The sequence below is a fragment of the Scomber scombrus genome, unplaced genomic scaffold, assembly GCF_963691925.1.
Source record: "Scomber scombrus unplaced genomic scaffold, fScoSco1.1 SCAFFOLD_275, whole genome shotgun sequence".
NCBI lineage: Eukaryota > Metazoa > Chordata > Actinopteri > Scombriformes > Scombridae > Scomber > Scomber scombrus.
In genome coordinates this window covers 27290-40339 of record NW_026910291.1, presented here as the reverse complement: position 1 = coordinate 40339, position 13050 = coordinate 27290, and the positions used below count along the sequence as shown (strand labels likewise).

General features: G+C 43.5%; 1 protein-coding gene and 1 non-coding gene across 2 annotated transcripts in view; both read right to left on the bottom strand.

The window, feature by feature from the left end:
• Positions 1–90: 90 nt before the first annotated feature.
• Positions 91–13050, bottom strand: part of sult6b1 (sulfotransferase family, cytosolic, 6b, member 1) — a gene marked incomplete at its 3' end in the record, with an annotated part of 34252 nt that continues 21292 nt past the window's right edge. The window contains exons 2-4 of the mRNA XM_062415058.1: positions 10606–10718; positions 4907–4996; positions 91–223 (exon numbers count right to left, since the gene is read on the bottom strand). Coding sequence (XP_062271042.1) covers positions 91–223; positions 4907–4996; positions 10606–10718 — 336 coding nt within the window. The remainder of the gene's footprint in view (positions 224–4906; positions 4997–10605; positions 10719–13050) is intronic.
• trnat-ugu (transfer RNA threonine (anticodon UGU)) lies at positions 12949–13022 on the bottom strand. The gene has a single exon. It is a non-coding gene; the product is annotated as a tRNA-Thr (tRNA).

The following is a 13050-nucleotide window of genomic DNA, read 5'->3' as shown; positions in this document are numbered from 1 at the left end:
ATTAAGTGATCTAACAAACACCATTCAGTTAAATACTAATTTAAGAGTCTCCTGATAACATGGTGATAAAGTGAAGGTTTGTTTTCTCACCGTCTCCAGACAGGAAGTTGGTGTAGAAGGATTCCCAGGACTGTCCTGATGGGAGGACTGGGTTGTTGCTGTTGTTGGAGAAGTGATAATAGGAGACCAGAGTGTCTTTAGGGTTCCTGAAGACCACCAGCATCTGTGCAACACAGGAGGAGAGGAGGTGAGGAGTTGAGGAGACAAGGAGGAGAGGAGGTGAGGAGGTGAGGAGGTGAGGAGGTGAGGAGGTGAGGTAATAGCAGTCAGGCCATTTAAACTAATGCATTTTGTAGTTTTAGTCTCTGTGTAAAAGTTAGTTTGTGCACAATAGTTCAGTTTGGAGTTCTGGAGTTCTGGAGGAGAGGAGGAAGGAGGAGAGGAGGAGATGAGGAGAGGAGGTAAAGAGGAGAGGAGGAGGGGGAGGAAGGAGGAGAGGAGGAGTGGGGGGAGTGGGAGGAAGGAGGAGAGGAGGAGAGGAGGAGATGGAGGAGGAGTGGTAGGAGTGGGAGGAAATGAGGGGAAGAGGAGAGGAGGAGAGATGGGGAGGAGGAGAAGAGGAGAGGAAGGAGGAGTGGGAGGAATGGGAGGAGAGTAGGAGAGGAGGAGAGGAGGAGAGGAGGTGAGGAGGTGAGGAGGAGAGGAGGAGAGGAGGAGTTGAGGAGGTGAGGAGGAGAGGAGGAGAGAAGGAGAGGAGCAGGACTGGGAGGACTGGGAGGAGAGAAGGAGGAATGGGAGGAGAGGAGGAGAGGAGGAGGAATGGAAGGAGAGGAGGATGAGTGGGAAGAGGAGAGGAGGAATGGGAGGAGAGGAAGAGGAGAGGAGGAGAGGAGGACTGGGAGGAGAGGAGGAGTGGGATGCAGATGGTGGTGAACCTTTGCAGCTGTTTTATCATGTGATCACAGCTCTTGTATAACAGCAATTACTATAATAGTCTTGTGTAATATGCAAAATAACATATTTTATTGATAATATCAGCTTGAATAATCAGCTTATTACATAATAATAATAAAAGGGCCACATCATGGAAAAGAGGAGTGAGTGTAACTAACCGCATAAGTTTCCATTTAGCACTATGTGTGGTTCTGGAGGGAGAAATATTGGCATAGTCGTGCATGTTTTGGACTGCAACACTTACACAAGTCATGATATCATATTGCTGTAAAATACATAATAAAATGCAAATAGCAGCACAGCATGACTATTAAAACAACAGCTGATCTCAGTGCTGTGTGGGACAAAAGATCTAATAGTAATAATAAGTCTGTGTTTGTATGAAGGATTTATTATTTATTATTATTGAGGAGGAGAGGAGGTGAGGAGGTGAGGAGGTAAAGAGGTGAGGAGGTGAGGATGAGAGGATGAGAGGATGAGAGGAGATGAGGAGGAGAGGAGGTGAGGATGAGAGGAGGTGAGGAGGAGAGGAGGTAAAGAGGTGAGGAGGAGAGGAAGTGAGGAGGTGAGGAGGAGATGAGGAGATGAGGAGAGGAAGTGAGGAGGTAAAGAGGTGAAGAGGAGAGGAAGTGAGGAGGTGAGGAGGAGATGAGGAGATGAGGTGAGGAGGTAAAGAGGTGAGGAGGAGGGGAAGTGAGGAGGTAAAGAGGTGAGGAGGAGAGGAGGTGAGGAGGTGAGGAGGTGAGGATGAGAGGATGAGAGGATGAGAGGAGGTGAGGAGGAGAGGAGGTGAGGATGAGAGGATGAGAGGATGAGAGGAGGTGAGGAGGTGAGGAGGAGAGGAGGTGAGGATGAGAGGATGAGAGGATGAGAGGATGAGAGGAGGTGAGGAGGAGAGGAGGAGAGGAGGTGAGGATGAGAGGAGGTGAGGAGGAGAGGAGGTGAGGATGACAGGATGAGAGGATGAGAGGATGAGAGGAGGTGAGGAGGAGAGGAGGTGAGGAGGAGAGGAGGTGAGGATGAGAGGATGAGAGGAGGTGAGGAGGAGAGGAGGTGAGGATGAGAGGATGAGAGGATGAGAGGATGAGAGGATGAGAGGAGGTGAGGAGGAGAGGAGGTAAAGAGGTGAGGAGGAGAGGAAGTGAGGAGGTGAGGAGGAGATGAGGAGATGAGGAGAGGAGGTAAAGAGGTTAGGAGGAGAGGAAGTGAGGAGGTGAGGAGGAGATGAGGTGAGGAGGTAAAGAGGTGAGGAGGAGAGGAAGTGAGGAGGTGAGGAGGACAAGAGGAGATGAGGTGAGGAGGAGAGGAGGAGAGGAGGAGAGGAGGAGAGAAGGTGAGGAGGTAAAGAGGTGAGGAGGTGAGGAGGAGAGGAGGAGAGGTAGTGAGGAGGTGAGGAGGAGAGGAGGAGAGGAGGAGAAGAGGTGAGGAGGTGAGGAGGAGATGAGAAGAGGAAGTGAGGAGGTGAGGAGGAGATGAGGAGATGAGGAGAGGAGGAGAGGAGGTGAGGAGGAGAGGAGGAGAGGAGGAGATGAGGAGAGGAAGTGAAGAGGTGAGGAGGAGACGAGGTGAGAAGGAAGTGAGGAGGAGAGGAGGTGTGGAGGCGAGGAGGAGACAAAACAGGACACAACAATGCATACAAAGAACAACAACATCACGTGATGCTATTTGGCCCAAACAGACTTTTCTTTGCATAGACTTCCATTGTGAAAGTGAGATCAGCGGATACGTTTCTCTGAGTGTAATGGCCTGTAAATGGTCAATGGTCTGTACTTATATAGCTCCTTTCTAGTCTTTAGGACCACTCAAAGCTCTTTACATTACATCTCATTCACCCCATTCACACACATTCATACACTGATGGCAGGAGCTACCACGCAGGCTGCCAACCTGCACATCAGGAGGAAGCTAACCATTCATTCTCACGACGTTGGCATAGCAACGGGAGCACGTTTTGGGTTAAGTGTCTTGCCCAAGGACACATCAAAAGCTGAAGTAGTTAATGATCCGATCTCGATTTCCAGAGTTGGGTTTAACCCTCCTGTTGTCCTCGAGCCAAGTAAGGAAGGGAGGAAGAAGGAAGAAAGGGAGGGAGGAAGTAAGGATGGAAGAAAGGAAGAAGGAAGGAAAGGAGGGAGGAAGGGAGGAAGAAGAAAGGAAAGGAGGGAGGGAAGAAGAAAGGAAGGGGGGAAGAAGGAAGGACATGAGGGAGGGAGGAAGAAAGGAAAGGAGGAAGGAAGGAAGGAAAGGAGGAAGGAAGGGAGGAAGGAAGAAGGAAGGAAAGGAGGAAGGAAGGCGGAAGGTAGGGGGGAGGAAAGAAAGAGAGAAGGAGGGAGGGAGGAAAGAAGGAAGGGAGGAAGGAGGGAGGAAGGAGGGAGGGAGAAAGGAAAAGAGGAAGGAAGGGAGGAAGGAAGAAGGAAGGAAAGGAGGAAGGAAGGCGGAAGGTAGGGGGGAGGAAAGAAAGAGAGAAGGAGGGAAGGGAGGAAGGAAAGGAAGGAAGGAGGGAAGGAGGGAAGGAAAGAAGGAATGAGGGAGGAAGGAAGGAAGAAAAGGGGATGGAGGGAGGAAAGAAGGAAGGAAAGAAAGAGAGAAGGAGGGAGGAAGGACAGACGGAAGGAAGGAAGGGAGGAAAGAAGGAAGATTCAAAAAAGATGGGGTCAATTTGACCCGGGAGGACGACACAAAGGTTAAGCCCCCCAAAAACTGTTATGACCCCGACAATGTGTAGGGGATGATGGGATATTATCACCCAGAGAGAAAACAAGAGGAAACCTGAAGTAAAAGTATGAAAACCAAGGATTTATGTGACAACTTTGACAAAAAAAGATTGATCTGAAACTCAAACACAATTAACAGAAAATGGACTTCACTCAATAAAAGGAAGCAGGGAATCTGGGAAAGGAAACTGAAGAAAAAAACAGACCAATTACAGGACCCAACCCCCTTCTTCGTCTTCATGTGCTACTGAGCAGCTTTCATAGGCTTGACTGGGCTTGCTGCTGATTTTCAAGAATAAAGGTGACGTGCTTTGCTGTGATAACTACATGATCAATGATCCACCACAGCATGAAGTCATGGGAGAGAGAGTATTTCCAAGCTAAAGATGATGATTGATGAGTACCGAGAAGGTCCTAACCTGTTGCATTGTGTCTATGTTGATCTAGAGGAGAGAGGACAGGAGTGGTGGCGGTGTACGAGGAAGTCGGGAGTGGCAGAGCGATAGGCGAGGGCGGTGCAGGATAATGGATGAGGGTATAGCGTGACAGCGGTGAAAGGGTGCAGTTAAAGAGTGACGGATGGGTTCAAGGATTATATAGAGGATCGGCTCTGAGCTCTTTGCTGTCGAGTCACATGGAAATACTACAGTAAGATACAAGTACCTCAAACTGTACTATGGTAAAGTACAAGTACCTCAAACTGTACTATGGTAAAGTACAAGTACCTCAAACTGTACTACAGTAAAGTACAAGTACCTCAAACTGTACTACAGTAAAGTACAAGTACCTCAAACTGCACTGCAGTAAAGTACAAGTACCTCAAACTGTACTACAGTAAAGTACAAGTACCTCAAAGTGTTCTGCAGTAAAGTACAAGTACCTCAAACAGTGCTAATGTAAAGTACAAGTACCTCAAAGTGTTCTGCAGTAAAGTACAAGTACCTCAAACTGTACTACAGTTAAGTACAAGTACCTTAAACTGTACTACAGTAAAGTACAAGTACCTCAAACTGTACTACAGTAGAGTACAAGTACCTCAAACTGTACTACAGTAAAGTACAAGTACCTCAAACTGTACTACAGTAAAGTACAAGTACCTCAAACTGTACTACAGTAAAGTACAAGTACCTCAAACTGTACTACAGTAAAGTACATTTCAGCCTCTTTACCAGACGTTTACGACCCCCAAGTGATTCATCAACTTCCTCTGAGCGTCCTGAAGACCAGAACTCACTTACCTTTGTTTTCTTTGCGTAGAAGGAAGCAGGGATGTTGTCTGGGTGCAGGTGAGTCCCCAGAAACCTGGGAGAGGGACTCTGATCCACGACCTGAGGGGAGAAGAAGAAGACTTCATCAGAGACGCTTCACTTTCATGTGCTGTTTGGTTTGCTGGTGGATATATATGGATTATAGGTCAGGGGTCGACAGCCTGGGAATGCACGAGGCCATTAACAAGCCTCCAGAATTGTATTAAGACATTGGAAAACTAGTGTTTTATTGGACCTGAAAGATAAGATCAGATATTCCTTAATTCAGCAGCAAAGTGGACAATAAAAAATATAAAGAGCGTCAATAAAAAAGAATAAAGAGCAATTATTAATGGAGTACAAAAGCATTAACATTTGTGTCGTCCTCCCGGGTCAAATTGACCCCGCCTGTTTTGACTGTTCCTTCTTTCCTCCCTTCCTCCTTCTCTCTTTCCTCCCTTCCTTCTTTCCTTCCTCCATCCCTCCCTCCTTCTTTCCTTCCCTCTTTCCTTCCTTCCTCCACCCTCCCTCCTTCTTTCCTTCCCTCCTTCCTTCCTTCCTCCATCCCTCCCTCCTTCTTCTTTCCTTCCCTCCTTCCTTTCCTCCTTCCTTTTTTCTTCTGTCCGTCTTTCCTTCCTTCCTCCCTTCGTCCTACTTTCCTTCCTTCCTTCTTGCCTTCCTTTCCTCCCTTCCTTCCTCCCTCCCTCCTTCTCTCTTTCTTTCCTTCCCTCCTTCCTTCCTTCCTTCCTTAATTCCTTCCTTCCTCCCTCCTGTCCTCCCTTCTTTCCTCTGTCCTTCCTTCTTTCCTTCCTTCCCTCCTTTTCTTCCTTCCTTCCTCCCTCCCTTCCTTCCTCCTTCCTTCCTTCCTTCCTCCCTCCCTCCCTCCCGTTCTCCCTCCCTTCCTTCCTTCCTTCCTTCCTTCCTTCTTCCTCCCTTCCTTTCTTGACTCGAGGACAACAGGAGGGTTAAAAAACTATAGTAGTATCAAATATAATAAAATAATCATAACGTTATAGTCTATATTTTAATCCTTGTTTTATGAGTGTTAAATGTGAGCTAAACAAAAGCTCAAACATCAACTGAAGTTCGTGCTTTATCTGCTACGAGTGGGTGTTGAAGTTGCAGCACAATAAATTAAATATAGTTGTAGTTGTTAAATGCGTCGTTAACATTTCTGACAGCAAAGACAGACAAACATTCCTCCCAAATACACACACCTGCTCCTCCTCCTCCTCCTCCTCCTCCTCCTCCTCCAGGCGGATCAGCACCCTTCCTCAATCCAGGACTGATCCATGAAAATCCTTTTTTCCCTTTTTTTTTTTTTTACTGCTGTCACTCTACTTTTACTTTTATGTAGCTCACTGTTTTTCTTTCAGAGGTGAGGTATGCTGAGTTTAGATATTTCCTCTCTGCTCTCCTCAATGCTGCTTTTGTCTGAGCTCACAGGTGTGTCTCATTTATCTCCTCTCCTTCCCCCCTTCCCCTCCTCGTTTCCTACTAGGAGTTAAAGGGAAGCTGCTCTTTTTTGTTTAACCCTTGTGTCGGCCTCCCGGGTCAAATTGACCCCATCTGTTTTGACTGTTCCTTCTTTCCTCCCTTCCTCCCTTCCTCCCTTCCTCCCTTCTTTCCTTCCTCCCTCCCTTTTCTTTCCTTCCCTCCTTCCTTCCTTCCTTTCCTTCCTCCCTTCTTTCCTTCCTCCTTCCCTCCTTCTTTCATTCCCTCCTTCCTTCCTTCCTTTCCTTCCTCCCTTCCTTCCGTCTGTCCTTCATCCCTCCTTCCTCCCTTCCTTCTTTCCTCTGTCCTTCTTTCATTCCTTCCTTCCTTCATTTCTCCCTCCCTTCTTCCTTCTTTCCTCCCTCCCTCCTACCTTCTTTCCTTATTTCCTCAGTCCTTCCGTCCTTCCTTCCTTCCTCCCTTCCTTCATTCCTTCCCTCCATTCCTTCCTTCCTTCCTCCCTCCTACCTCCTTTCCTTCCTTCTTCCTCCTTTCCTTCCTTCCTTCCTTCCTTCCTTCCTTCCTTCCTTCCTTTCCTTCCTTCTTCCTCCTTTCCTTCCTTCCTTCCGTCCTTCCTTCCTTCCTGTCCTTCCTCCCTTCTTTCCTTTCCTCCCTTCCTTCCTCCCTCCTTTCCTTCCTTCTTTCCTTCCCTCCTTTCCTTCTTCCTGCCTTCCTTCCTTCCTTCCTTGCTTGGCAGAAGAAGTTTGGCTGAAGATTGACTGAAGTAGCCATTTCGCATCGATTTCAGCATTTGGATCCACGTATATGTGTGAAGAGATATTGGCACATATGAAGTCAATTTTGAGTCTCACACACGGAGCCAAACGACTGAGGCTCCAAATACAGAGCAGAGAATCACACCGCTCCGCTCAGCAGAGGACGAGACTCACATTCAGTCAGGAAGATTTGATCTTTGGTGTCAGAGTCCTGCCTTTTTAATCTGTTACATGTCAGGCGATAGTGATTGATCTCATGTTCTGTATACAAAATACGAGCTGCTACTTTCTGATAGGAGGTTCAAAGTCTCTTCAAAAATTCATTCATCCCTCTGTTAGGTTTTTAAATGGGAGAAGATAAAGCTAATGAGAATTTAGATGTGTGTGTGTGTGTGTGTGTGTGTGTGTGTTTTCATCTATTAGAGCTGCTATTTATTATCTTTTGTATTGCTTCATGTGTATATTGTTGCTTTATGGCTTGGACCAGGGTTAATGGGCCCATTAGTTTTTATTTGTTGAGTTTGACATACCACAGAAAGAAGGGTGTTGTTAACCACCCTGCCAAATTTGAATGATTAAAAAAATCGCCAAATATATGAAATTAGGCTTCAAAGTTGTGTAAAAGTCTGCCTATTTCTCTGCTCCCAAACACTGTTGGAGTGGCCACCGAGTCCGCTGAAGCCCCGCCCCCTACCAAGTGTCACCTGTCAATCAAAGTCAATCTAACTCAGCTGCTAACTTGGCGGCTAGCTCAGCGGCTAACTCAGCTAACTGGCTAACTGTAGACTGTAGTAGTAGTGTGAGCTGAATGTATTTATACCTCTACAGCAGCAGGGGCGGGTTTATGCTCTGGTGTGTAACTGTAACCCAGCGGTGATTTTCAGACCCGCCCATTAAATCCAGACACAGAAATCTTGAAACACAGTTTGTGAAGCCTAGCTCCACAATTCAAATCTAAATGGTTGAAATGCTTTTTACACCTTTTTTAGAAATACATTTATGACCTATATAATGTGTTTAGAAGAAAATGTCTGAATTCACTTTACATGGTCTTTAACATTTTATCTGTAGACCTTATTTAAGTATGATCAGATATCCGTATATTAAATTGAGTTTTTTTGTGTAACTATAAATCAGAGTGAAGATATCAGGTGAATCTTTTGACTGCAGCTTCCAGTCTGATGTTCTTCCTTCGTGCTCTTTGCTCCATGTGTTTTTATTTTCACAGTCAACACAAGATCGATTAAACCACAGCAAACTATTCACACATACGAACACACAAACAAACACACCATGTGTTCCTGATTCAACGGATGAAATAAGGCCCAGCAGGGTGTTTTTCTCACAATAAGCTTCCCAAGAATGTCTTTTAATAAGAAAAACACACATCTGCATTTCATTTGGATTCTTTTATTTACTTGTTTTTTTCTCCATAGGATGTGAGACTGTGTTTTTTGATCACACATCTGTCTGTGATTCACGCCATGGTGCCGTCAGACTCAAACAGGCACATAGTGTGACCCTGATCGCAGCGACAAACCACAGCAATGCTAAAATCACCAGCTTTACTTCATAAGGTTTGGTTCTGTTTGGGAGTTTTCTTGAACCGCTGCAGCCTCTGGATGTTTTATAAAAGGAAGATACCGCAGCGAACATGGTGTCCTGTTCAGTTCAACAGAAGATTAACAGCTTTCTAGCTTCTGGGTTTGATTCTGCTTCATGAGGCCCGCTGAAAATGTGCAGTAGTGTTTCTCTGCGAGTTCCTGCTTGGCCCACAGGCTTTACATTGTGATGACGTCACATATTTTTAAGATGCTTTTTTTAGCTTGAGGAAAGTCTTACAAATATATTTTGCAGCCAAAGACTCGGTGAAAAGCAGGACTATGGGGAAAATGCTTTTTGGGGTGCAGGGGGATTTTTAGCTACAGTACCACGAGTGACCACTGGGAGAAATGGTGCCCTATCAGCTCTTATAACTTGTTTCCACTGGGCGTGGATGAACCAGGCGAGGAGTTCTGGTCCTCTGAAATGAGGCCAACGTGGAAGTAACTTAGAACTGCATTCTATCAAAAGGCCACCAGGGGGCGGCCGTTTTGGTGTCAAAAGGACTTCCGTCGCTATACAAGTCAATGGAGAATTCACCAACTTCTCACTTGATTTCTAACCTCAGTAAACGTTTTCAAAATGTGTTTATGGTCTCAACCGCTAGTTTAAAGCCTTCTTCAATGCAGTATGATGTTCATTTGGGACATTTTGGCCTCCCTGATTTTATATGTGACGATAAAGCAGGGTATGCATTAGGGCGTGGCTACGTCGTGATTGACAGGTTGATTGGTTCACAGGTTCAGGAGGGCGCCTCATGCTCCTCCTGATGCCCATATAAGTAGAATCCCTGTTTTTATTTTTCCCAACATGCACCCTGAAATTTTCAAAATGGCGCTGCTCAGATCCGATATTATTGGCCTCCGAGCAGCAGTCCACAAACCAATGGGTGACGTCACAGATGTTACGTCCATTTCTTATATACAGTCTATGGTTATAATACATCCATGCTGCAATTTCACTTTGCAGCCATACTGTACACAAAATGACTGGCAACAAAATCTGCACTCATTCATTGTCTATGGGGCTAAACTGCTGCACAAAGCATGCTGGGATACCTGGGAGCTTGCATCAACAATGCCAATCAAGCAGCTTTCTGGTTAGCTTTGTGTTGCAGACTGTGTTCAGCCCTCAGTTCATTTTTGTAGCTTCAGTCTCTTTTAGTTTCTTTCCTGCTTTCAGATTTCTTATTTTATTAAGTTTCCTGAGCTACAATAAAATGACACACATTTTCTTTCACTGCTTCATATAAAAAGCTTTTCAGTGACATATTAGTAATGAGTGACTTCTATAGTGAAGAATTTATGGGGGTATTAAACGTGTTTATGTGTTTACGAATGAGCAGAGCCTCATTAGTGCTGTTCAACAATAAAAAACTGGTCGACACAACAAGATCTGGAGATGTTTAAAGCTGTTTGCATTGGTTATAAATGGAGCAGAGAGGACGAGTAGAAGCAGAGAGATGTTTTCTCCAAACTGCACATCTTTTTTTTCTTCTTTTGTTTTACCTTGCTATGTCTGTAATGGAAAAAGAATCACAATGTGCCAGCACGGCTCAACTGCTCCCCCAAAACATTTGATTTCTCTGACAGGCAACCAAAAAAAAGGAGAACATTTAATCAATAAAGCCTAAATGTTCTCACTGGAAACTTTACCACCAAAATACTTAAAATCAAGCAACTATTTGTTTGTGTGGGAAATAAAAACATGAGATGCATAAAACACAGACAACTAAATGATTTCTATGTAATGAGGAAATTATATTCTCTATATTATTATTATTATTATAATGTAATTATTGACATATTAGCATGTACTTAGGGCAAACACACACACACACACACACACACACACACACACACACACACACACAGGTACCTGTAAGACTTCTGGTCCAAAGAACTCGATCAGTGGCGGCATTTTGGACATACTTTTTACCCCCGTGGCCTCTGCAATGATCTTCCTCGTCACCCCGACCATCCAGTTAAAACCTGCGAGCACAGACACACACATTGATGTTCAGTCACATATTTAAGGTTGTACAGGAAACGTGAATGAAGTTATGCAAAAAGGTATGAATAACTTGCACACTTTCTTTTTTTGTGGACCCAGCATCAAATTTCTGCTTTTAATCCATTTTGAGAGAATATATTAGAGGATTATGGCAAAAATGTCTAAGTGGTGTAACCATAAAAACTTTGTACCAAATAATTCAACTTGCTTAAAAACAGTGAATTCTCAATAAAACACCATATCAACTAGTTTGGCATGATCTTACATTATAACTTTTATATTAAATAAAAGTAGTGGAATACAATTGTTCTAAATAGTAATTATTAGTATAAGTCCCCTTAAATACACTGTAGGTGATAAAATATGTAATATTTATCATTCTTTTGTGGTTACACCATTTGACATTTTCAGGAGCATTCAGTCTTACTTTTGGTAAAAAATGGTGCAAATGTCATTTCAAATGATATAAAACCAACAAAAATACTAAATGTACATTTTAACAAACCTGATGCTGCTTTTAAAACTAGTTTAACTGATTTATGAATTCATCATCTTACCAACTTTTATTTATCACTGACCCATGTTCCTCTTGTTCATACTGACTATTAAAAGATGCCGTTTAAAACTAGTATTTAAGATGTTTAAGGTCTTTTTCTGTATTCATCCATTTATAAAACAATTATTAAAACAATAAAATCTTAATGACACATTGATCCAGTTTTCTCTCATTGATCTTTTTTTTTTAATATATTAATTATATTGAACTGGGCGTAACTCGGACCTCCATGATGTCTTGCTGCTATGGACGTCCATGATGTCTTGCTGCTACGGAGCCGCTGAGTTCAGTCTGAATTTCTCTCCAATAAAACTAACAAAAAAACTAAATGTACATTTTAACAAACCTGATGCTGCTGTTAAATCTATTTAAAACATATTTTTAAATTGCTCATCTTGCCAACCCTTATTTGTTACTGACCCATACACTGATTAATCTTATTTGTCTGTTTTTAGTGTTGTGTTTCACTTGTACATGTTTTCATGTTGTTTGTGAGCCCCTAACCTATAAGACAAATTTCTCTCGTTATGTGATAGATTCAAAAAACAATAATTCAACTAATGTTCAGTAAACCAACATGAAAAAGAATCTTGATATGATATTTTTACCATAACAACCGGCCCGACTTCCACTCTAATCTATGATCTTTCAAACAGGCCAGATTTCCTTCTACACTGAGTTTGTTGTAATTATGTCCAAGAGAACCCGACAGAAGACTTTTCCATTTCGGGGGATCTTGATAATTAGGCCCTTGGTCCAATCACTGGGAATATTTTCTCCATTCCAGATGTTCCTGAATAGGATAGTCGGGGGCCTTTGTAGACGTTTAGAGGCCAGCCGTCAGAAGCTCAGCATGCATGGAGTTGAAACCTGCAGCTTTGCCGGTATTCATGGCTTTGATGGGCCGGCTGGTTTGTCAGGCTCTGGACGATTAGGCACAACATGCAAATGCTGAACCCAGCGTGCTGCTTCCTGGTTCTCTGTTGTTATTTTCCTGCCACATTTATCCAGCACAGGAGCTGAGAGCTTGGTGCTTAGTGATCTTACAAAAGGTTCTTAGACTTCCGCTTCTGCCTCTTTCACTAGTCTGAGACTCGTTTTTGCCTCCTTGTTCTTGTCACAGTTGGCTTTTTGGATCTAGCTCTGGAGTCTTGGTGAGTTTGCCCTCATTATATTGGTTTTCTAGATGTTTCCACTCAGAGATCTTTGCCATGTCTGAGGTGTAATTCAATGCTGCTGAAAGCCACAGACTTTCTGAGTGCTTATTATTTACATGAAAATGTAATAATTATGTGAAATAATTGGACACTTCACACTTCACACAAACCCACTACGGTTGAGTGAAACGAGGCCGCTGCTCTACATGTGGAGAATGTACTATAATTAGGTATACAGTATTATTGAAATAGCAAAGACAGTTTTCTGTAACAATAAAATATCTAACAGTATTAAGTCATTGAGCTTGACGATGATATATTACTGCTTTAAATTAAAATCTTTTAAATGACTGAAGGAAACTTTCATTATGAAGAATTGAAATATATATTCTTCATTGCTCTTGCATCTTTGAACAGAAATTTTCATTATGAAGAATTTATAGGCAAGATACAACAAGGTTCCTCATTGTTATGTGTCTTCTAAAAGCATCTCACAGGCACTGCTGGGATTTGAACCCAGGATCTCCTGTTTACAAGACAGGCACTTTAACCAACTAAGCCACAGCACCTCTTGTGGATTTCGTTCAAACATTTATT